Source organism: Neolamprologus multifasciatus, chromosome 4, assembly GCF_963576455.1.
Source record: "Neolamprologus multifasciatus chromosome 4, fNeoMul1.2, whole genome shotgun sequence".
NCBI classification, from domain to species: Eukaryota; Metazoa; Chordata; class Actinopteri; order Cichliformes; family Cichlidae; genus Neolamprologus; species Neolamprologus multifasciatus.
In genome coordinates this window covers 11,060,131-11,085,604 of record NC_140442.1, presented here as the reverse complement: position 1 = coordinate 11,085,604, position 25,474 = coordinate 11,060,131, and the positions used below count along the sequence as shown (strand labels likewise).

The window sequence follows — 25,474 nt, the reverse complement described above, 5'->3', positions numbered from 1 at the left end:
TAGGATAACAATTGTTGATTATCCACTGTGGATCACTTCCAGTGTGACTGTACTATCTATGCCTCAGGTCATGATTGCCTTAAGTTGTTTGTCCTTTATGTAGATATTTTGATTTGGGCGACTGCAATGTCATCATGAGCAAATAAATAAGGAGACAAGGTCCTTCAACTATAACCAGCTACGTGCCTATTCCACCACAAGGTGGCACTGTGTCATCGGTAGAAGATTAATCTCAGGCGGTCAATTTGTTCTTATACGGTATTTACACATGGAAACCCACCATGTCCGCTTTTACCACCAGCTTTTATTGACACTTCTTTATTCTGTTATTATATTAATTGGTCAATGTTTAGCTGTGTGTACAATCACTGCACAGTTGAATAATGTTTAGAAATAGGCGGGGTTTTTGTTCTTTTCCTTTAGTCTAAATTGTGAAGTACTTCGAACTTCGTGCTTTTCTACAGCAATGAGCTTACATGGGCTGTGCTTTATGTGTACACATACAGGTTTCTGAATCTGATGTAATATCCTGCAGTGCTATGGAAAGACTTGGCAGACATCCCAGCAGCACAGCCTCCTGGGGCTGATTCAGCCAGCGTTCCCACCCAGGAATCCTGGATGTCTGACAGGAAACAGGCCCAAATCTCCCAAGGCCTCTATAAGTCAGCCTCCCCCCTCACCCCAAGCATCCCTCTTACCCAGAAAAACCTCTCCCGGGGCTTTTTCTTTATGCTTCTCTCAGACAAGCACTTACAAACAGGCCATCTTCTCCACCACACCCCACTTTTAGCCCCCGCACTCTGTCCTCTGCCCAGCTTCCCATCCTTTTCAGGTCTACCTTTAGCCTTAAAGCAAAGCTATATTTTCATCAGGTAAGATAGCCATGATTAATCACAAAGCAGTATTTGCACAAACAATTACAGGCTTTCATGTTGAGGCTAGTGTTTTGCTGACCTTGTCAGAGCATGTTTGGATTTAATGCTGCATTTTAATTCCTTCTCAGATGGATTCACAATAAAAAAAAAGAGGCAACTCGGGACATGCAGAAAAGTTGCAGCTGCCACACTGGTTGATTAGAGCTAAAAATTACACACGCACACTTTTTTTTTTCAGTATTTCATTTATTTTTATAAAACTGGAATTAACAAAAAGGCATGTACCTATTAGTGTTTCAGATTGTACCAGTTTAATACAGGAAGCGTGCTACTGGACACACAACTATTGCACACAAGACATTGCATAAAAAAAGTCATACATACTGTACAAAGACACATACATACTTACAAAACATACACAGTTATTTATATATTTAACATAAAAGTTGGCAAACTCATAGGTACACCGGTTTAAAAAAAAAATGGGGGAAAGGAAACATCACGGAAGCTGCCAAAGTGCGTGTCCATCTAAATTTAGAAGTCAATATAAAATTTAAAAAAAATAAAAAATAAAAACACTGACAGGGAGAAGAGTTTTAATTGTGTGTCCATGGGAAGAAGGTTACAGTAAGCCTAAACAACAGGAACCGGACACTGAAAAAATAGGACTTCCTATGGCTGAGGGAAGTTGCGTGTTGTAGGATGTCAGGGAACGAGGATGAAGCTGACCTCCCAGGAGGGCAGATACCTCCCGTGCGTCTGAAACCGGATCTTCTCCTATTCTGTAGACAAGGTGAGGGGTCTTGAGAAACATGAGATGGGTTTGGATCTTTATTTGCACACGGCTTATGGTTTGCAAATTAATCCATGATGTTCACAACGAATTTTTGTTCATGGTGCTGTTTGAAAATTCACAGTAAGAGTGATCTACCCTGTTTATCCCACTCTGTTTGTCAATGACTTTGTAATTCCAAATGATGGTTAATAATACTGTCGACAATGGGGCACATGCCCCGAACACTTCATACATACATTCAGCCTTTTGCCCCCATGAGGAAGGCACAAACAGAGGCAGCACATTGATTCCATGTTACTACAACACTGCAAGGGCACCTGTTCTTTTAGTTAAAGCTGCTAAACAGCTGTTATTGAGTCAAATTTGCCATCTGTGCCTACTCCCTTAAGGAAATGTGCATTCTGATTAGGCCTTCCTCAACGGAAACTGTTTAGATACAAAAGACAACGGTAAAAGCAAGAGGGGCAGATTATGAGGACAAATGAGGGAAGGGGTGTTAGTGATGGAAGCCGTATCTGGAGTATATCATACACGTTAGCTCTTACAGTCTGAGTTTCATGCATTAAATGTGAGCAGATTACACAAGTTTGTTGTAGTTTATCAAAAGGTACGGTTATATAGGGAATAATATAGTCCTGGTTTTGTCAAAGGACTACTTAGTAATTTTGTTTCAGTTGACCACTGCCACAGACTCTGTAAATAATGAGTGATGCAACTTTAAGCTTAATGCATACATATTTCAGTGAGGAAGAGTAATGTGGTTTAATCTTACACAGGGCAAAAATCTCTACAGTAAACTACAAAGTGCAATTTTGCAAGCTTTGCATTGACACAGTTCTTGAAAGTCCCAAACAGCTATTACATAACTATGATATTATGCACATCATTTTTGGCTTTTAAAAGGGTTTAACACATTTAAAAGATGAACATTATCATAGGTATATAAGTGAAAATGGTTTGCTCCAGAATTGAGAAAAGTACCCATGAGAACGTTTTGGTTTCTCACTTACTACGTTGGTTTCCTCTTGCATTTTTACACCAGCTGCATGGGTGATTTTAATTGCATACCGATTATAAATTCACACAGTATCAATTGTAATGAGAGATTTAAGTCTGTGTCTCAAAGACAGCTTTGTCCCAGCCTCACCCACATGTCTTAGATCCAGGACGTGCTAGCTTGTCTCTCTTTCTCACACTAATACACATGATATCCTTGGACCCTATCAAACACAGGTGGTGCATTCTTTCATAATAGGCATTTTCTGGTGTTCAAGTTTGTTGGTGCAGTGTTCCAGAGAGCTGGAACTCTTTAGAGGGACCAGACAACGTTCAGAAGGCCGCCCACTTTGCAGCACGCCCCAGCAGCAAATCAAACGGAGGAACTCCCTTCTCATGTCCTTACTGCGCAGCGTGTAGATCACTGGGTTAAGCGCAGAATTCAGAGTGGCAATGCAAAAAAAGGTGCTTGATTTGGAGAGGATAGGGCAGGAATATATGCTGCAGGACGAATCCAGAAGGAGAATTGTAAAAGCGGGCAGCCAGCAGACAATGAAGACTCCCAGCACTATTGTGACCGTTTTCAAAAGGGAATAAGCTTGTGAGTTGGTTGCTTCCTGGTGGCTGGAGCGTACAATCAAATAGATTTTCACATAGAGGATGACAATAGAGAGTAGTAGGAGGCTGAAAACAGTGACGACAAACACAATGTATTTCTTAGAGTAAAGTGGCAAAACTGCCGAGCATTCAGGGAGGTTGTCGATGCAGTTCCAGCCGATGATGGGGAGTCCTCCGAGAAGGATGGAGGTAACCCAACAGGCTCCAATCAGCAGAAACATTCGGCATGTTTTGTTGGAGCCGTATACCTTTACCTTGGTGATAGCGATATAGCGCTCTATAGCTATTGCCAACAGGCTGAAGACTGAAGCTGCCAGAGCAATGAACACTGTGCCTTCCCTGATGAACCACTGTATTGGGAACAGTTCAAATGTCTTTGCCCCTGATAGAAAAATGTTGGCTATATATGCTGAGCCTGCAAGCAGGTCAGAGAATGCCAGGTTACCAATGAAGAAAAACATAGCCGAATGGAACTTCTTGTTGCGGCAGACGGCAGTCAGGACCATCAGATTCTCAAGGATGATGAATGTGCAAAGGATGACGATCAATATTTCGAGACCGGAGGGATGTTCTTTTTTTTTTTTCTCAATTTCTTCATCCATTTCATCCGCGGTCATGTTTTTAGCATAGGTGTAGTATAAGCGAATCACAGTCTTATTGTAGTACTGGGAATATTTGCTCCCCATGGTGACAGGGTGGCAATGCACAACGGCTTTACGACAAAGATTCATTCACACAGTGTTGTTCAGAGCGTCTATGCCAGTAGTTTCTGCCTTTGAGTAAAGGACAGGAAGGATGCTGGGAGGGAGACTGTCCTACAGTCACGTCTCAGAAGCTCTATGTGGGTCACCTGCAAACACAAAGAAAGAGAGAAGGCCAGGATTACTAACAAAGGAAATGTTGTTGCATCGATGTAATAAACTGTGACAAAGAAAATATATATTTTTACAAAGCCATGTACTCAGCAAAGTCAAAACCTAAAGCAAAACAGAGTATCCAGGAAACATGTTAAGTACAGCGGAAACTAGAAAATTCTTACTTATTCTGACTGTAATAACCCAGCAACAGTAGGATGGCGATAAACAAGAGCTTCAAAAATAAAACCTTTTATTGTCAGAAATCCTTGAGTTGCTTTACAGCAAAACAGATGAAAAATAAAGAATTGGGTGCTACATTTAAACCACAAAGGCAAACCTTGCAGTTTGCAAGGAAAAGAAGTCAACCCGCAGAAAGACTTTGCACCTAACCTAAAGAAGAAAAAAAGTACTTTAGTTATTAACCTCCACAAGCAGAGATCACCTTCAGGTGAAAGAATAAATGCTTTGTTAGGGCTGGTGCTTAGACAAAGGACTGCACTCCCAGTCTGAAGGGGACATTCCACTAACCCTGTCCAAGCACTCGGCTGTCAACACACGGCATTGTTGTGGGGAGCAGACCATTCCACTCCAGTGAGTTACCTCTTGAAACTTCAGCATAGCATGCGGATCAGCCAGAGCTCTTCATCCTGACAAGCACCAGCCACCCACTTCCAACCAAAAGTTTTGCAGCTAATCAAATAGATACCAGAAAGTTAAAAGTTGAAAAACAAGATGTTTTATCTCTACACCACACTTTTACATAATGATTTCTGAATATCATTAGTTTTATGAAAACTGCTGCGGAAAAATTTAACTAATACGAGAGTTTTATCATGAAATGCCAAAAAAAACAAGTCCCAGTGTGAACCGCTAAAATGGATTCAAATTACGTTTTTTATGCAACAACAAAACAAAAATGGGCCCTAGCTACAGGATCTAAAATAAAGGAAGGTTGGAAGCTCTGGAAATCTCATTAGAAGTGGAGCCGGTGTTTTAAACCTGTCAAAAGAAATATGATCTCTCTGCAGACTAGCTTTCAGAGTAATTCAACACTGATGCGTCCTTGTCTTTGCTAGGGAAAGGGAAGAACTGAGGTAAGTGTTGGCTAAAGAAGAAAATGAGTGGAAACTGGGCCTGGATCTCTTCTCTGTTCTAGCAGGCTTTGAATCTAAACCTGAGAGCCTAAAAGATAAAGAAGGAACAAGACAAAGCCAGACAGAGAGAGCATGGATGTGGAACGGCATCTGGACACAAAGGCAGGAATCTGAGACATCGCTGTGACGTGCACATGCATACACAAACCCATCAATGCGATGCATTGCACATGCACAGAAATCCATTGTAGCACACTCGGCTAAATGTGACAGTAGTGTTGCAAAGCATCCTCCTTGCATTCAGACAGGTTCAGCGCACAGCTGCTATAGGCTGCCAGTAATAACCAACACACCGTTTCCTTAAGCAGGAACAAAGAACAATAGTCTCCTTCAGTGTGGATAGCATTGGCCTTCAGCCTTAATAAAGGGACAGCATGCTTCCATTTGGCTACGGCAACTGTATCATAGCAGAAATTTACAGCCAAGCATTCCCTTATCCAACTGCTATCAGAAAAGCCGGGCTCCTCCCCATCCCTTTTAGCTCCAGTAATAGACACAAATAGGAGTGTTTGAGCTTAAGCACATGTGGCATCTGCACTCGGGTAATTATATTAGGTTGTATTATTGCAGCCTATAATGAATTTACTCATGAAAAAGAACCTCTGTATCTCTGCAGTCTCCTGTCTACTAATGGAGAAAAAAAAATTGGGCTGGCTTTGTTTCACCTTGACTTTTTTCTCTCAGCTCTGTCATTTTTTTTCCCTTTCGGTACGGCGCTCTTTTTATCTGTTGTGCAGACAGCTCAAGGTCCGCCTGTCACCAAGGAGTTTCTGGCAACTGTCATCAAGGGATTTCACTTCATGTGGGAAAACTTGACGGGCTGGTTTGCCGAGTGCGCCGTCTAAATGTGTTAAACCCTGCCCTGTCGCTCTACCTGCAATACAGTATATCACTCAGATGTTTCTACATTGGCTGATCAACACCCGTGAACCCCCGCCTTCCTGCCCCTTTGTTGAAGTATTTGACCCAGACAGCACTGTCACACTTCCACAATAAGGGTGACAATGCTAAAAAGTGTTGTCATACCATGACTACCAATGTCTCAATTCTTTTAGACTAGATGTGAACACTTGAAATCACAAGTAATGTCATAAGAGTAGTATAAAACTAAAATCATTCTAGTCATTTTATTAACTGGCTAATATCAGATTTAAATTCCCCAACTCCCTGAAAAATCTTCATTTTCAATTAATTACAGGAAGAGTAGAAACGTTATATTTAAATATATTTCTATATATTTCTATATTTGACATATAAACCACATTTCTGCTTATGTGCACGTTTCTGCACTTAAATGCATCTGTGCAATAAAATACATTACAAACCTGCACCTAAACATAATGCATGCACTTTTAGCTTTCACATGCAGAAGTGCCACTTAAATTGATTCAAGGTGGAAATCTACTCTCAACTTTTCCCTGACGCCCCCTCAAGTCATTATAGATTAAAAAATTTAATCTGAGGTTGCTTCCAACACATGTACAGCGCATGCAGGTTTTTGAATCAGATATTTGATGTTTTTCCATCGGAATGACGACAATTTAGTTTTGTTTTTCACAAAGGTGGAGGTGTAGCATGGGTTACCGAAAGACAACATGACATCCTGTCTGGATTTTACAGCAAAGGCCCAACAAGGTGCAAGAGCAGGTGATGAAACAAACGCTGGCAGAGAAGCGACACGTGAATTAGAGACAAAGGAAGCCAAACAAGAGACAGATACCTGTGGCAGGATATCCTATCAGAGAGCTTTGAGATCTGTATCATAATAAATTTCTCATAAACTCAGAAATGATGCAAAGGTTCTCACATAATGCGCCTTTCTCTGCATTACAGTGTTTGTGATACTTCACAGCTATGTATACTTTTCACACCGCACATGCAACAAAATGCATGCAGCCGCATTTGACACCGAATTTTTTTAAAGCTTTATTTAGTGTTGCAGGGATATGCGATGCATCATGATAGCGGAAGGCAAGCTACAAGAACAGAAAAAAAAAGGTTCCGATTTTACCATGTAAGCCTTAATTTTTCACACTTATGAGCATTTTTCGCTTAACAGTGTCTGAAAGATGAGAATTATTATTTTACTTTCATTTTACAGCTTAAATTACAAAATAAGTCCAACAGGCCTGTATAAATCTTGGGCCATAAAGGGTTTTAAACATGCAAAGATTGCTGGAGATCGCGCCTGATGGTTGCTCTTGAAAGCAGACTCTTGCTCTCTTTGGATTTTAACAAGAGAAAGAGCTTTGTCGTCATCGTGGCACTGACAGTTGAACAAAGGCTTCAGGTGTTTTTCATTAGAAACACACAAGTCCCAGTTTGCACCAGAAAACAAACAAAGCCTCACTTCCTTGTTAAACCTTCTGCTACCTGGCTCCATTTTCACCAGGGGGAAAGCATTTGAAAACCTCAACAACACAAAAAGATTTCGTTAAAGACCATTTCAGACAACAACAACCATGAACCGTGAATTGAGAAAGTTTATATTTGACTTTTATCTTGGCTGCATTCAAATATGTTTACTGTTTACTTCAAATAATCCTTCAGCGCACTGCACTGTTGAACTGTTTGTGGTCGGAGACATCCTGTGACACATCTTTCTCCATCTGCCTTTCGCACTCCCTGCGAGCAAGATACCGTAGTGGAAACATATACTCAGACCAGCCTCTACTGTTCAAAAAAAAACTGTATGAAAAAGTTAATGTGTGGATTCTCAAACCTAATCTCTCGTTTCTTATATGAAATGTGACCTATCTCAAAGTGAGCTATCACGGGTGCACAGGAAGCCTCTGGTGCCGTTATTTTTTTCTTTCCAGTTCAGTTTCTTGCGTGTTAATTATCAGTGTTAATCTAAAATGTGAGTATGATTTGCTGTAAATCTTAGCCAGGGTGGCTTACATCTTGCTTCCTTACTTTCCCACATGCACATTCTACTCTACCTGCTCTACTGTAAATGAAGATCGCCACGTTAAAGTAACAAAGATCTTTGTATATGTGTTTTGTTTGGTTTTTTTTATCTCGACTGAACTAAAAGCAAAAGCTGTGAACATCCCGCGGAGGTGTGAGCAGAGATTCTTAGAGGGAAAATTCCACGTGCAACGCACAGCAAATATCATAGTTTCCCCCAATGCCAAGTGTTAACATGCCAGACATGGGGGAGAAAAAACACCGAGCTCCACCACAAGGTTTCACCACTGCTACCACAGATGCTGAAAGGAAGTGACTAAACCATGCTTACAGAGTTCTGTTTGTTTTTTTTTTTCTACACTTTTAACTTTCTTAAATTTGATCAGTGATGACATAGGAGCCTTCCTCTTTACACTGACAGGTCAAAACATAAGCCATTTGCACACAGGAGCCCATCAAGACCCCACACCCACCCTTGCATCAAGCCCACAGTAAAACAGGATGGACTGTGTTTGCTGGCAGATGGTTCCAGTGCCTCTTTACCAATCAATCAATCATTCACCGCCAGGCCTCCATGAGGAAAATCATTTTATATCAGCACAGCAATGCTATTGATTGTCTGCTGGCAATTTCCAGGAAAAGGCAATTATCCCAGTTTCACGGTTTAACGGGAAAGAGGAGGATGCACGGTGTTGCTGTCACATGACTGTCCCAGACTTTAAACGACATTAGGGACAGATCGCCTTATTTAAAGTTTAAAAAAACCAAAAAAGAACAAGAAAAAAAAACTGCTCAAACTTATTTTCCCCTCTCTTTCATGCCCAGCTGCACACAAATTCACCAACGAGACGGATGCAAAAAAAATGCTGTGAAAATAAAGTAAAGCATTTAAAAATAAATTGGTTTGGGGTCAGTTGAGCGTAAACAACCTCTATTTCCTGTCATGAGAGAGGCCTCTTACTCGTGGTGTGCTGACCTCAAAGGGCAACATGTTACGTGTTACAAATTCACCTGTGTGTACAAGCAGAAAGATTTAATTAGTAGTTGAGGTGTTATGCACACTTGTTCATCTTTTGTCACTTTATTTCAGTCAAGTCACAAAGATAGGACAGTGTTTTTGACAGTTGTGACAGCTGATACTTTTGGAGAGCAGCAAAATTCACAGACCCTGACAGTCTGTCGATGATTTTACAAACTTACACATAAGCAGGACAAATTGGGCCGAGGATAGACAAGTGGAAAAGTGGCAGATATATAGTCGCTTTTGGATCTGTTGTTTTCAAAAGACCAGCATGTCACAACGGTGCTATGCATGAAAACTAAAGCAAGTGGAAATGCGAAAAAACAAGGCTTTTAGCAAGCCCAGTAACACGATCAAGAGGCACAACAGACTGGATGAATATGATAGTTGCTGCAACATGTTACTGTTTATGTGGAGGGGAACTGAACTGAGGAACAACAACGTTAACAGAGCAAAAAAAAAAAAAACATGGCGAGGAAATACCTAGCTTGCTAAACTATGTCACAGACACCTATATATTACATCCCCTTCTGTCATAAAAACTCTAACAAAACACAGAAGTATTTAGCACACATTAGTATCGGTGTCATACCTGCATCATAGCATCAAATGAGAGACAAAACACACAGCAGTTCCGTTTTACCGAAAGATGAAACAGTTCCCCCTCTTGAGTTTTCACACTATGTTTTAGGTTTAATTTTAGCTCCAAATAGAAAATGTTCGTCTCTCTTTGTTTGCTACTACACCAACATTAATCACGTGCCACTAAAACCTCATATAAGCGCCTAGATATAGGAGAGCTGGTGTCCCCAATACACGAGATCTGGCATATAATTAGGGATTACCCTTTCGCTCGTCAAACAGTTTGACAGTTTGGGCACAGCCTCTTCTGGGGGTCGCAATCTGGCAAGACATGTCAGTGTGGAGAAAAAAAGCATTTTTAGTTCACGTCTTATTCTGTCATTTTTCTGCTCCTTTCTGAAGTCACATCACAGTCTCTGCAGCTTGATAATGCTTTATATATCGTGGCTAATAGTGTGCTTTAGGGTTCTTCGGGTACCAAGTGAACATAGCCGTAGACAAAGAGCAGCAGAAAGAAGGGCATCGTGCAGCCTCGGGAGCTATAACCACCACCCCCACTGCTGTCCCCTCAGTGCTCCACTCTCTCTACTTGGGGGTGGGGGATCTCCAAAGTCGGCGCCTGAGAGGCAATTACTGTAATACGTTCACCCTCAGACCATCCCTGTCAACTTACGTCTCGTTTTCAAATTGTTCATGTTTTTATATTGCCCCATATTTGCATATTCTCCTTTCATGCGGCTCTCCGATTGGCAGAACCACATAATCCTTACTCTGACACCCCTCAACCCACCTCGTATTTTTTAAACTTTACCACAGAGATCAAAAGACGAGGCCACAAAGAGGTGATCAAATGCACATCAAGAGGGATTTATTTAGCGCACATCTGGAGCAGGCATGCTCTTAAAGCCCCCTATTAAAGACTTCATTACAGCACATAGTGCGCAATCAGTTCTACAGAACTGTGTAGCTCTGCACCAATAGACTACATTCTCAGGCAATACACAAATGAGTATAATGTTTTAATCTTTTCAGAAAATAGCACTATTATTTTTAATTACTTAAATACACGCTCAAAGATTATGATTTTCTGAAATACAAAATCTCAGGAAATTTTAAAAGACACTTCTCAGAATTTAACCTTCAACATGTGATATGGTTAAACCACTTTTAAAATTGCAAAGCGCAGAATTTGTCGGTGTGCGTGTCTGAAGGTAAGGTAGTGTTAACCACATGGCGCCTTTCTTAGAGATGCTGAACATGTGTGCATCACATATGCGCTCTGCTTTTTTATCTCTGCACTTTGCACAGCTTTTTTTTTTTTTTTTTTGCGAGTGCCTCTGTGTGTCTTTGTGCGAGCGTGTGTCTGTGTACGGCGGCTTAAACCAGCAATGTACGTGCAGGCAATGCCATGCAACGCAGGCAGAGAAGTGAGGTCAGGATTGGTTGGCCTCTTGTGAGAAACCTCACGTGTGAGAGCGAAATTAAGTGACTTAAGTTTCAATCACCATGTTCCTCTAACACCATCCCATAGCTGGGTTTTTGTTTGTTTGTTTGTTTGTTTTTACAATAAGGTGCCTCCTAATGAAAGGTTTTCAGCCCTCTTTAGTTATCTTTTGTCCCAGCTCCCTGTTCCTATTATATCCTGTTTCTAGACTTTCAATTCCACCCCTTCTCATGTTCTCTTGGTAACTGCGCAGATGTCGTGAGAGAATTTGGGATTATTTAATGCATCCGGTGCCAGTGACCGCGAGACATGACTATGTATATCAATGCATGTGTTTGTGTTGATTAGAAGTGCAGAGGGTTCCGTGACTGCGACACTGTGACTGCTGGTTCCACAGATGCTGCAGTGATTTGCAGTGCACTGCACATCATAACAAACAGTCACGGTACACCAGACCATAATTAGTAACGCAAAAAAAAAGGTTTACTGCACAATGAACCGCAACAATGTCTGCAGAGTCTAATGCAAAGAGCCACAAAGCCACCCCGACTGCTCCTGTCTAGTGTCCACTGATAAGTTGATAAATTGACAGTGGCTCTCCATCCCTCCCTATGATCGAGTGTAGGAAAACAACTCCAGACTCCTCTGGCAAACAGAGGTCCATTAACCATAGCTCTGTTTTATGGAGAAAAACACGGTTGCCTAGAGAGGGAACATTGTTGTGTCCACACAGCCCTAACTTGTATCCCAGTATTTTATACAGTTTAGGAATGATTGCATTGAATGGCAGCATTTATGTCTTTGAAATCTCCCCAGCATGAGTGCATCATATGTCAAAACGCAAAGAAATATACTTGTGACCTGCAAATGTGTGCCACGGATGTCTAATGTTACACGGTTTCGATGTTTCGAAGGTCTGCTTTATATACTGTAGGCATTACATGAGTGCATTTTTTAAGCAAATAAATAAACTCAGCAGTTACTAATTTTGCTTTATGAAATTATATTGCATTATATCCTGGCTCTGGTTAAAGTGGCTTACCACTGCGTAATATGTAAAAACAGCAAACAGTGTAGCTGTTGTGGAACTCTTCAAATAGCAGAAGGCAACTACTTGACTTTGACTTAGACGAGGCATATTTAAATGAAAACGTCTGAGCAGTTATCATTTAAATAAACGGCATCCACTTCTGCCCCGTCTGTCTGTTCAATTGGAGCTGTCTGGCTTCCATCATGACCCAGCTTGTGTTTGGCTGTAGGTTAAGTCCATCATATCTTTCAGCTTGGAAAGACTTAAGCTGAAGCATTTACAGGATAAACAAACTGAATAGCTAGTTTCAATAAAAATGCCCTCGCAGTTGGCCATTTTGTCTAACTTTTAAAGCCTGTGAGTGGATATAACAAAATCCTAGCAACCAAAGAAGCTCATTAGGACGAGAGAGAGAGCAAATTAACTCTCAGCTCCAAACAAAAGAAACAGCTTCAGGAGGCTTTCACTGGCTGAACAGGGCAATTGAAAAGCCAAGAAAACTGTCTCCAGCTTCCTCCTGGGTCTGGGGAGGTGGGGTGTTGAAGTAATCCTGTCAAGTTGTCCAGCTGCACAAACAAAGCTGACCGGATAACAAAGACTTCCAAGAGAGAAGAAGAAAGAGGAGGAGGAGGTCTCCAAAACAACAGCATCTTCATATGTACCTGCCCCAAGATCGCGCAAGAGCGAGCCCTGAAAAGGACCAGAAATGAGAAAACCACGACATGACCACACTAATTAAGCCTGCCACGAGGACAGACTGTACGAGGCTGTTGCCTTTCAGTTCATAAATCACGCTGTCCAATCTAAAGACCGATCCAAAGCCACAGGAGTAACCAGAAACCCTGCATTCAATCCATTCGTCATTGTCTCTGAAAGACCCATGTTTTAAGTTTGTCCTGAAAACCATTTATTTTTTTTGCATTTCCACTTATTGGCAGCATCTGAGCATGGGCTCGTCCAAGCTTGAAACTGCAGGAGAATTGGAACAGACTTATCCACACCAGAAAGTGTCAGGAAATCCTGGCATGCTGCTACAAGCATCAGGGCCTGGTCATGGGGGGTCTCATAGTTTGTCCAAGTGGAAAAGGAATGTAAAGAGTCTTTAAAGCTAATGGTTTCTTTCGCTGATTGAAACAGCATTTTAAAATACTCACAGCTATTGTTTCCCCCAACAAAATAAAATCCATATTTGTAAATGTGTGTGTTTTTCATAAGAATGATTATTTTTAACTGGAGTGAGTAGGTGTCAGCAAAGAGCAAGCACATCCTTCTATCATTTGTAGCTTTAAAAAAAAAAAAATTAGGCTAAAAGCAAAGCGCACCACATGTATTTCTCTGATCTGAGGCACTCCCAGCTTTGGCTGTGAATCATATAGCAACATGCTGTCAGCTGTGTGTTGTGACTTGCGCCTCGGCAGCTTGCGAACAGAAGTCGTTTATTTTGCTCCAGCTGCCACACCCAAGGAAAGTGTTTTTCACTAAAAAGGACTACCAGCATGAGCGCGTAGAAACCAGATGGCTATCCGCAGACCACTATTAATATCACAGAGAAATCCCAACAGAGGAGTATAAACACAGGCATTGTCCCTCGTTATCTGACATGGTTCCTATTCTTTTTAAATGTATGCATTGACCTCTGACTGCTTTTACTGAACCAGGTAAAAGACAGGGCGCCTCTGGCAGGTCGTGCCTCTGATCTTTTAGTGTTGTTATGAGCCTGATCTGACTGAATAAAGCACAGACAACAAAAGGAAAGACAGCTTCCTCAAAGAAAAGCTTTCTTGCTGCTCCCTATTAGTGGACTGCTCCCAGGCCTTAACTGAAATCTGAGCATCCTTCAGGGATCAACGCCACCCACCCACCACCCATTCCCAACTTTATCCCCCTAGTGACCTGATCCATTAAAAAAAATCCCACAAATTGAGTTCCCACTGCTAAATTGCCATTAATTTATTTATCTGCCCATGCACTTATACATCTATTTATTTATTTACCCCATCTATCTGACTTCATTTCTCACGCTATCCTCACTGAAACGGCTCCCATTACAGAGGGCCACTGAGCACAGTGGGCTGGGTCAGCATCGCACAGATCCTGAACTCATGAGGTAATGGGCTGCTGGTCTGTGTAAATGTCCCTACAGTTTAACATAAAACATTTAAGGTTCCTTTATATAGACTGTTAAGACTAATACCATGTGTGCTTCAACTCTGTGAAAGGCATTTAGCCAGTAATTTGATTAACCCTTTTGTTACTCCTACCAAGGGATGGGGAAGGGGATGGGTGAGCGAAGAAGCCCAGCACCAGTCAAGCCTGTGGCGGGTATTGTTCACGTGCAATGAGCCATGCGGTCGCATGGGACAAACACAGATGGATGGATGGCTGTGTCATGTCCTATCCAAGACATGCTGGGAAACACACCTGAGTCCACAGGTGGTCATGCATGCACCAAACAAACCAAGTCGGTCTTGTGCAACACCTGCATCAATGACTCTGTTGACAGCCTGTGCAACACTTGATAGGGTGTCCCTATTGCTGCTGACTGTGTTTTCTTTTCACAACTATTCTCGATGTCATCACAGGAAGATGTGTACTTAATTTTAACCGGCTTCAAGCTATTCAACATTTTCAGATGCTGATTTCTCACGGCATTTCTTCAGCTGGTCCTCGAGATAATATGACCACATACTTTTGTACTTTCAGACAGCCTCCTAATGAGCACCGCACCATAGACCGACACACTGACCCAGACCAAGCACAGGACAGAGCATGATGGATGGAGGCTTTTATCTGAGCAATAAACATTATGTGCTCTAGCTTATCATCTTATCTCACTTTAACTTAAGGATTCTCCCAGGATGTCTACTGGACTGCTGACACCTATATCCTTCACTTAAGGATTTACTCATTTGGTCAGTATGAAACAGTACGTGCTGTGCAGTCAGCATGCTCTCAGCATGCATGATAAGAAAACCTTCGTTAAATTCAAATCCGGATTTGCAAATTCAGGCCACTTACTTGCAGTTCAGCTGCATCGTATTATTAACGTGTATTCAAATTACATTTCCGTTTTAATTCTCACTCTAAACCACCCATAACAATGCACGGGATTCAGTTAAGGCCATGCTTGTTGAAGCTATGAGCTAGTTTTCACTGAAAAGTCTATCTCCCAAGCCCATAAGATTAACTCCGGTGCACATGGGGATAATGGGGGCTTTTGTTTTATTATTACATCCTTTCAATACAATGCCTTCTTTAGAGTGACGGATGAACAAGCCCCAACAACATCAGGGGTCACAGCGTGGAGGGGGTGCGGGGTTGAACGGGGGGGGGGGGGGGGGGGGGCAAGCTGGCTGTTTGGCTGAGCGCGGTTCCCCCTCAGCCTCGTACAGTACAGCTTCCATACATCACAGTGCACATACACCCCCACCCGCCCACGTCCAGCTGCCTTGCACGTTAATATTTGACACGACAAATTGTTAATCGTTAAAGGGCGACGTCTAAGAAGCTTGAATCACGTTGAATCAAATTTAAAGAAGAAAAAAAAAACATCTCACGCTGTGCTGTAACTGTTTTCTTGGGACACTTGTGAAAGTGCAGAAGTGACGTTTCTTAACTGCGGCCACGCAGCGAGCTGGCATAGATACTCTTGAGTCATTGTGGCATTTTGAAAAGTTTGCCGAGACTTCCCAAGCATTATTGACACGCTTCACTGCTCATGCAATGAGAGGGACCTCGTGGAGTTTAGATACGTGTCCGTCTCTGATTTTCAAAGTCCGAGCATCTATAAATATCAGCCTGGTGGAGCGATACAATAGTGCGGATCCCCTTTGTTAGGCTCCTGAAGCACATGCTCTTACTTTTTGCTCTTATCTTTAAATGGTGGGATTACTTACCCCATGAGAGATGGTAGATAACAGAGTAAAGAGACGCTCCGGAAGTTTGATATTTGTCTTCAGGTGTCCTCACGTGTGCGTCAAAGTTCAGCGCCTTCCTCTGTTACTCCAGACCAACGGTGACAATCAAAACTTTGGTAGCGGACCACACGGCGTGCCTTCTCTAGACAGTGGCAAATCCATACCGGTTTGAGAGCCGCCACGAAACTGTTCAAAAAGGCGCGATGATCCCCCCACCCCCCACAAAAAGAGAAGTTATGAAAGTCAAACCAGACTTTTTATGTTAAAAAAGGTTTTTAAAAAAAATGAAGAACTAGCAGTTTCTATTCTGTCGATCTAATCCAGTCGGCTGTCTGTCTGTCTGTCTGCTCTGCGAGAACAACACTGGGCTGTGGAGCGTCAGTGAGGCACTCACGCAATACGCGCTCACACACACCCACACACGCGAGACGCGGCGTGGAGTGTGGAAACGTCATATTCCCACGAAGAGCCGTGAGTCTCGCTTTTGAAATATAAAACTAAAACGAGGCAGTTCTGCGGGCAACAATTAATATGGAAAATGCCCTTTAAGCTGATTTCTGGACCTTTTCTTCACTTTGGAGCGCTCAAATAAAGTCCAGATGTTCCGCCTCCCCACTTCCTCTTTTCCTAACAGATCCCAACACTTTTCAACTGACAGAAGCCCAGTATTCCTGCACTGTGACACAATAAATACCACCATTTGATCTGATTTACTGTGTCTTTAATATATTCTTGGGTTTTTTTTTCAGCTCAGCTGTTTTCGTTGACTGTTTGTGGTGACTCATGGCTTTTATTTTTTCCATTTATCCCTCAGGTCTAGGCATATAGGTGCAATAAGATGGGTGAGGTAAAGGTAAGTCAGGACTTGTTAGTCAACAGGGCTGTGCCCACAGCTGGCAGGTGTTCCCCCAGCGAAAAAGCCTCTATCCAGCCACAGGAAAGGTAATAATGTCTTCCCAGTCATTATGTTGAAAGCCAAAGTCGTCCCAAGTGGCCATGATGTCATGCGTCTGTGTAAAAGAAGAAGCTGCATTATGTTACTGCAGCAGTTAAACATCAAAAACTGGACTGGATTTTGTGGGATTGTGAAAGCAGCGTTTGGGATTGTTGAGACACCCTAAAGAAATGTTTTGTTTTGTTTGTTTGTTAAAAAAAAAAAAACAGATTATTTTTTATAATAGAGAAAATAAAAATCTGAACGACAAGTGAAAAACTTTGGTTGAAACACAATGAGTCACTTTCAGATACTTTTTCCTCTTAAAAATGACCGCAGTCCAAATGGCAGGAAACAGGTGGCATTTGTTCATACTTTTGTGTACCAGAATGTGCTTAATGACATCAGAGAGCATTAAAATGAAAAATGACTACAATGCTCTTATGAAGCCCCCCAGTAAGAGTGAATGAGACGTAGCGTGCAACAGCCGTCTCCAGATGAGTCTTTGCCTGTCTGTGTCTACAAAACAGTTTGAACAACCTTGACTCATGCTGCGTCTGCTGATGGTTTACTGGGGTTGAGAAAGATTGTGTAATTCTCTCTCAACGCACACATGTCTATCATCCTAGCTGTTGATGGTATGGGGAAATTACTTTCTCTAAAGAAAAAGAAGAACAACTTGTGACAAAAAACATCAACTTTGCAACACTTCTTTTAACGTTGACTAAATCTTCCAATCTGCAATCCCCAAGTGATGGGGTCAATGCGTAAACGGTCAAGTGGTGTGTCTCAAATGCTTTTGTTCTCACGGTCCTTCTTCAGCTAGGTGTTTAATGGCTGACAGGCTTTATGGACTGGCTGCTCACTGTCAGAGGGTTTATGATGGGACACTGCTCCACTAAAGCTGCCCCGCTGCTGTCTCTCTCACTGAGCCTTTAGGGGAGGGGTCAAGAGCCCTGACCTCACTTCCTGTTGGGGCTCCTCACAAGCATTCCATTGTCTGTGAGAATGTACATGGGCTCTGGGGACTCTGCACATCTGGCAGCTGTTATTAGCAACCTCCTGTACCCACCCCTAAACCCCAAAGAAGAGTTCCACATGTGCTCATGGATGTGTGCCCCAAAACACACTTCAAAACCAGCTCTCTCTGGTGTTGTTTGTCCTTGTGGTACATTTAAGAGTTTATTCTTGACAATAGGAAAGCGAAATGTTGGGAAACATGTTTGTGTTCTTTCTTGCAGGGTTTTTTTAATAATTGATTTGTGGCTTTCTACAGTCTCACTGTTAAAAGCCAGAGATTAGCTCAATAGAAAGGAGCTTGGTTGAATCTGTCTAACTGTAACCTGAACCTCTAAAGTTTTCTGATTAACACATCACACATTGTTTGTTATTCCAAAACAAGTAGCAGCTTTGCCAGAGGTTTGGGGCGCAAACGCTTTATTGTTTGGGATCTGCTTCTAACTGCTCACCTGCTTCTAGGCAGAATTAGAAGCTGCCCTATAGATGCTGTTGTTGTACAGAAAAACAAAAAAGATAAGATGTGACGACATCTGGTGAAATTTGAGGATTGTAATAGGTGGATTTTTGTTACCTGTGACCTCGTTTATTGTCCGTGCAGAGCAAAGTGAACTAACAGCCAGTGCTGAAGAGTAACGGAAAGTACTTAATCTGGTAGTTCAACCATTCATACTTCTATTATACATTTTACTACATGTCTTAACTGAAACCTATTTGACATTTAACAAGTCCTGGTACTTTGTAATTTCGATTACTATGACGTAATGCTCGATGCATTTCTCATTTAACGCTATCTGTGACCACACACTTGAACAGTTTATGTGCTAAAAGGTCAGGCATTTCAGAGGCATTGTCACCATGAAAATTCCCTAAAATGCCAATATTAACTAATGCCCAGTTCAGTTACTTGGGTAATTGTGCCTGGTGTAATGCCCTCACCTAGACATCACTGTCTAGAACAAAGGTGATGTATATTATGTACACAAAAGAAAAGTTGATATTCATACTTTGTCATTAAACAAAGAGTGTTTTTGCAAACTTGAAACGTTCTTGTTTGTTATTATTATCGTAATTATTTCTTCATTTCTGCATCCACCCACTTTTCTAAGTCGTTTCAAAATAGATTTTTTCTCCATAGAGATAGAACAGTCTGGCATCTTACCATCCTACTCACGAAGAAAGAGAACATATACACACACACACACACATATACACACACACACACACATATATATATATACATATATGTGTGTATATGTATGTGTGTGTGTGTGTGTGTGTGTGTGTGTGTGTGTGTGTGTGTGTGTGTGTATAGAGAGATAGAGATAGAGATTTTCAGTTTGTCTAAATATATTTACAGAGACAAACTGAAAATCTGTCTCATACACAGGAAGCCTTTATAGAGGTGAGTTGCCCCGTGTTTGACTTACCAGAACTGAGGTACTTAGCAGAAGAAGTGGCACGACTGTACAAAGAGAACACAGCAGATTAGCTTTATTACTCATCACTGTAGGTCTTTGTTGTATGGAACCAGAGAACCAAAACTGTTAATGAGTCTATGCAGAGGGACTAAATATGCTATGTTTCTAATTCTTTGAGCACAATTACACCAAGGAAGTCCTTAGTATTGAGCCTGACTGCTCTCTGGCAGCACCGTGTGACACAAAGGGGCTTTCCATCCCATCTGTATCAACGTCTGATAGCATGTAAATTCCAGGTACAGATGAACTGTCATAATGTCACAAAAAAAAAAAAAAAGAGTTTTGTATTGTTTTCCAGTAATGAGCAATCTGTTGCTCAAGAAAATAATTTTGTTAATTAGATTTTGTTGTATTTGCTGCACTGCGTGTTTTTCTTTAAATTACATTTGATGGGAGTCCTACTATATTTTGTATCTTACATTTATTTTTTATTTTTTATTTTAGGCACTTTGGAGTACTCATTTTTATTCTGGTATTTAAAGATGTATGTAGAGTTTGTTTTTGTTTCAGACTATTTGTTTTACTCATTATTAGTCTGACAGAAGTATATAGAGTTTATTGGTTGCCTTTTGGTGTATTTTTTGTCTTGGCAAAGCCTTTGAAGCATTTTGAGCTTGTTGTTTGTCTGAAAGGTACTATTGAAGAATTTTGATTGCAAAGAGAAAACAAATATGGAAAGCTGACCACAAGGGAAAGATCTTGCATCACTTCCTCTTCCAAGAAAGAAAAAAAAAATCTTCCAGACATTAGAAAAAATCACTGCCAATACCTTCCTCTTTCCGATAAAGATGTTTTACCAATGTAATATGAGTATTTTTAGCTTCTTGAATGTTCCTCAGATGATCGGGACCCATGATCCAGATGAAAAGGTAGTAGCTCATGTGAAACCAACAAAGGAAATCTGGCACTTCAGTTCCACAACATGAAGACAATACACAATGACTATCTATCTTTAGCTTATAGTGAAGAACACAAAGCTCTAATAATCACAATCATTGTGAATACAGCATGCAGGCAGACTGCTAGTGGCATATACCTTAGAGCAGGAGTCCTGTCTGGGGTCGAGCAGCTTATCTCTGCCTGCACTCTAAACATCAGACTTAAGTGCTGGCTGTGTCACATGCCTGTGCTGTTCACAGGTTTAGAAGAAATCCGTACACCCTCCATTCACTCCCTGAAAACCTGCAGTGTTATCTTACTGCTTATCTCTGGACCATCTAGAAACGTTTTTTTCCCTTCGGCACAAAAGAACTTAATCCGCTCTGTGTGCAGGAGTATAATTTTGAATAACTGTTCAGGTCACCTTGTCTGCTCATGCACAAAGGAAATCTAGACCTTGTGTTCCAAATTTGATAATGTTTTTTATCTGTCAATGTTCATATTTTCTTGGGCGTCATTTAATATTCTGTGTTTGTGACAAAAACGTTACCAGCATTTTCTTTATTCGTGTAAAACTACAATATGCCATTGTTCCACCCATGTGCAGACGTGTCTCTCACATGGGTATAAAGTTACTGTAGTTTTATAGCAAGGTTTAAAAAGCTTGTTCCCATGGTCCAGTTTTGCACTGGTCTGTGTACTGGTTACTATGCTTGGGTATTAGTATTGGATGTCCGTTGTATTCATGATTCACTGGTTTGCTGATGGAAAAGGTGTTTGTGGATAGTAACATGTGGGGCCCACACAGTCGGGAGGGGGGTTAGTCATGACTCTTGTGGCTTCCTGCAGATTAGGACGGTGTTTATAGAGCCCTGCTAAAGTACCCTTAGTAAAACACATTCAAATCCACACACTCATTATTAGTCTTTTCCATTATCATTATAACTCAAGCCTGTTTTTAATAGCAGGGGCAGCCAAAGGAGAACTGATGCAACTTCTGTCTGCTTTGTGGCCAAACAGTCAATTGTTGGTTGAAACTGAGGGGGATTGTCTGAGATGTGGAAACAGCAAAGTTCAGCATCTGGCAGAGCCAGAGATAGGATCCCTGACATTTAATCTTCAGAGGCTTTGCTAAGGGCACGGTTAAAAATCTGATGTTTTGACCTGAAACCATATGGCAGCCATCAGTGGCAAAGAAGCACAACCCTGACATTTCTTGCTAATTTACTGACTAGAAGTTCAAAAGGTTAGTCAGAGGTTTGAATGAACACGTGAGTGTGTTAGTTTTAGAAAATAGTGATATCAGGACAAAAAAATCAACTCGGTTTTTTCTCTGTTTACGTTGTTATGTGTTTGGAACATGTGATGATAAAAAGATACGTTTTTGCTTTGAACTGAGATTATTGTAGAAGATGACATCATGTTTACTATTCTGGGATTCTGCAAATGCGATAAAAACAGATGCTCTCACTCTTCGACCTTGACTGTTGACGTGGGATTCAAAAAAATGCTACGTGCCTGTCATGGTAAGTAACTTCAATGTGTGTGAAGATGTGGTCACAAGAGACAAAGGAAGTCTCTCATTTTTTTTGTTCTCTCGTGCAGAAAGAGAGAAAAACAAAAAAACAAAACGCAGACAAAACCAATGGAGCGGTACACTAAACGTGTCTATAGAGAAATCAGAAAAGAGAAGGAAGTTAGGTTGTTTGACAGAGGGTAAACTAAGTTTTCCTAAACCAGGTCAAGCACACACTGAAATTTGGCTATTGTACTGCTGAGACAGGGAAACGAGACTCTGTGATTTAATCCCATGTATTTTTGCTTGAGGCCATACGCTGTGTTTTTGTTGTTTTTGTTTGCTTAAGTGCATCTACAAAGGCTGTTTCTCTTGACGTATGAGTCCAAAGGTGCACATTTCTCAAGGAGAAACGGCTCTTTTCCCAAAGGGGAGCTGACTGCCTGGGTCAATGTTGGAGGTCATCAGATAAGATGGATCAGGGGCAGGCCATTACTTTAATCCAGCTGTTCTCTCGCATGACCTTAACCCCTTTAGCTAAAGGTGAGCATTCACAGATCCAAATTTTGTTGACAAAGTTATAACTTGGGCAATGAAAAAACGATGGGAGGGGAGCAGCAGGAGTCTAAATGTCACACCTCCCTGATACAGCCTGAAGCACCTCTGTCTTTAAAACTGGGACAGACACACATAAACATAAACAGAGCAGGAGACAGCCAGACAGTCACAGAGACATGAGAAGAAACCAAAGTTTGAGAAGGGATCAGGACAAATCTGCAAATTAATTTCTTGTAACACTGCAAAACAAATGAGGTAGTTAACAGTTAGATAAAGCAGGGCATTGTTGAATTCATAAAGTAGAATGATGTCTTTTTATTGTCCTTTTTTTTTTTTTAAATAGTAGCACTCTTTAAATCACCTTTGAACCAGGGAGAAAACCTCAGAGATTTATTGACTCCACACCGTTGCCTCCCCTGTGTCTAAGCTCTACACACCACCCGGGAAGTGATGCTTTGATCAGCACACTGCACGCATTCTTCCCATCATCATCTCACTTCCCTCCCCTGTGTTTGTTATTGGCTGCAGCTGGAACACCTCAAGTCGCTCAGACCTCACTCCATCAGGGTTGCACTGACAAAATACAGCTCAACAAAGCTGGAATAGCTCACCTCTGTTTGATTTTAACTTTCGTTAGAATATAAAGTCCAAGTCAAACCACTAAAGGGTCTGCGGAGTTTCACAGCAAATGCTTTGTTTACGTCTCCCTGTAAAGCATCATCTCTCTGTTACGATAAGCCATCAGAATGTGATAGGGGAAAAAATGATGTATGACGTATGAAAGAGAAAACAGGTTGGACAATCCATCCATTTGTCCATAAATGAGTGTGTGTGAGAGGAAAAGTACTGTACATAAATCAGGATTTCCTTGACAAATGTGTGTGCGCACTTTAAATGTTTTGATCAGATTGGAAACAAGCAGCAGCAAAGCAGACTAAAATACAGTCTGTCTATGTTAACACACAGTTAACACAACTCTATGGTTAAAACTAGATTTAAAAAAAACAACAACTTTTGGCCCGCCTCCAGTTGTCTGAGGCATCTACAAGAAACGATCAGGCCATTTTCCAGTGAAATTATTTCTCAGTTAACTGTGGTTTCACACCTGTTGATCTCTACTCAGTTACCATGGTAACTCCAGGTAACTCCTGGATAAGACAATAAGCAGTCTGTATTCACCTTCAATATTGCTATAAACTGATATGGATCGGTTTATGGCTTTTATTCCTTGTAATGTTTAACTTTTGGGTGACGGCTCAAAGACAGAGAGAGGATAAAGAGGGAGAGAAAGCAAGAGAGCTGAGATGAATAAAAGACCTTTGATTCCCATAACATGGCCATATGGCCAAATATGGATATGATTGATCTTCACTTGTTTTAAATTGTTCTTTGTTTTCAATGAAAATTCACCTGAAATTTTGCAGATGAGCAACAAAAAAAACATGGCTCGCCTGGAGTCTGTGACACAAAATGAGAATATCATCAAATATACGTGACTGCCTAAAAAGGAAGTCTTTCTGTCTGAGTCAATTCACAACTCTGAATATTTTTTTAACAGCAAATCTTTATTTACTTTTTAACAGAACTCGTCTCACTTAACATTCTGTTCACTGTAACACTGATCAGTCAAAATGAGTTGACATGTATGGCAATAGTCTTTCCTGTTATGTTAAATGAGTTGACTTGCTGTAGGGTTTTGAGTGCAAAATGTTTGGGATAACAAACAAAAGTACTTTTCGGGAAGTTAAAAAAGGAAATGGCACTGAAGCCAACAGACATGATGCCCTCACTTCTCACATCCCAGTTCAAATTCTTTTTGTCACACTACAGAAAATGTAATAAAGGTAGTGATATGGGGTACATATAGAAATGTACACGTACATATGTTTTAAACATTACAGAAAGATTAAAAGCACTGCTGTGAAGGCGCAATATAAACAATACTTAAAAGGATCATTAACTGTGGCTAAAGAATCAACATACTTGCTTAAGAATTGGCAGATTTTCCCACATACAGTACGGTAACTCATAACTCAATTAGCTCTAAGCTAGCTTATGACATCAAGCCATCACTTTTCCATGGTGAAGTCCAAGATGAGGCATGATGACTAAAGTACGACACCTTCTCTTCAACTTCCCCCTGAAGGAGCTTTCACATGATGATGACTGTTAGCTCATGCTGCTGCTTGCCAGCTGGTCTGGTTTTGCTTGCACATGTGTGAGTCATTGCATTAGAGCTTCAACTGTGCACAGTGAAATAAAAAGACTGCTGCATCATTATCTAATCACCCTGCAGGTTTGATAGGGACAGTATACACTGTTAAGAACAAAATAAAAACCACTCTATCCGGTTGTTGAGGTGGATCATGGGAAATGCAGAGTCAGAGACATTTAAGTATTAAAATGCGTAATTTGGCAACATCGCAGCTGCCACAGAGAATGCTCCATAAAACTGACGAATATCGCTGCTGGATAACAAAAAGAAAATGTGGCTTCAATTAACAGCTCGCACAAACTCTTCTGTGACTGGCAGTAATCTCGCTAACCTAAAACAGATTGATTTAGGCATTCTTCCTGATCTGAAAGCACCACCAAGACCAGTGTTTTTGTTAAACTTAAATAACACTATACAACCAGGCTCTCAGATTTTTGTTTATTCTACTGTCTCTTACCAACCGTGGGACTTTAACCTCTATGTCGAAGAACTGTTTCATTTCCAGATCTCTCCTTTAAATCTGCAGGTTCACACCACTGACTTTTAGTAGCACGGGCAGGCTTTAACATGCAAGAGAAAATGTTCATTAGCTCTGAATACTCACTTTTTCTGAGAAACATGGATTTGATGGCCTTGTAAAACAGTGCTCTTATCCTGGCTTCATACCAGTCTTG

General features: G+C 41.1%; 1 protein-coding gene across 2 annotated transcripts; it reads right to left on the bottom strand.

The window, feature by feature from the left end:
* Nucleotides 1-543: 543 nt before the first annotated feature.
* s1pr2 (sphingosine-1-phosphate receptor 2) lies at nucleotides 544-25,474 on the bottom strand. 2 transcript variants are annotated; one of them, XM_085156252.1, is made up of 2 exons: nucleotides 25,405-25,474; nucleotides 544-4,135 (listed from the first exon to the last, which is right to left on the bottom strand). In XM_085156252.1, the coding sequence occupies exon 2, from the start codon at nucleotides 4,014-4,016 to the stop codon at nucleotides 2,895-2,897; it is 1,122 nt and encodes a 373-aa protein (XP_085012378.1). In that variant the 5' UTR covers nucleotides 4,017-4,135; nucleotides 25,405-25,474; the 3' UTR covers nucleotides 544-2,894. The 2 variants fall into 2 exon arrangements, with proteins under 2 accessions (XP_085012378.1, XP_085012377.1); XM_085156251.1 differs by lacking the exon at nucleotides 25,405-25,474 and adding an exon at nucleotides 16,180-17,304 and having other exon boundaries at nucleotides 545-4,135.

Bases quoted from the DNA above. Each gene is read 5' to 3' on its own strand.
- s1pr2 (XM_085156252.1), bottom strand. From the start codon at position 4,016: ATGAATCTTTGTCGTAAAGCCGTTGTGCATTGCCACCCTGTCACCATG.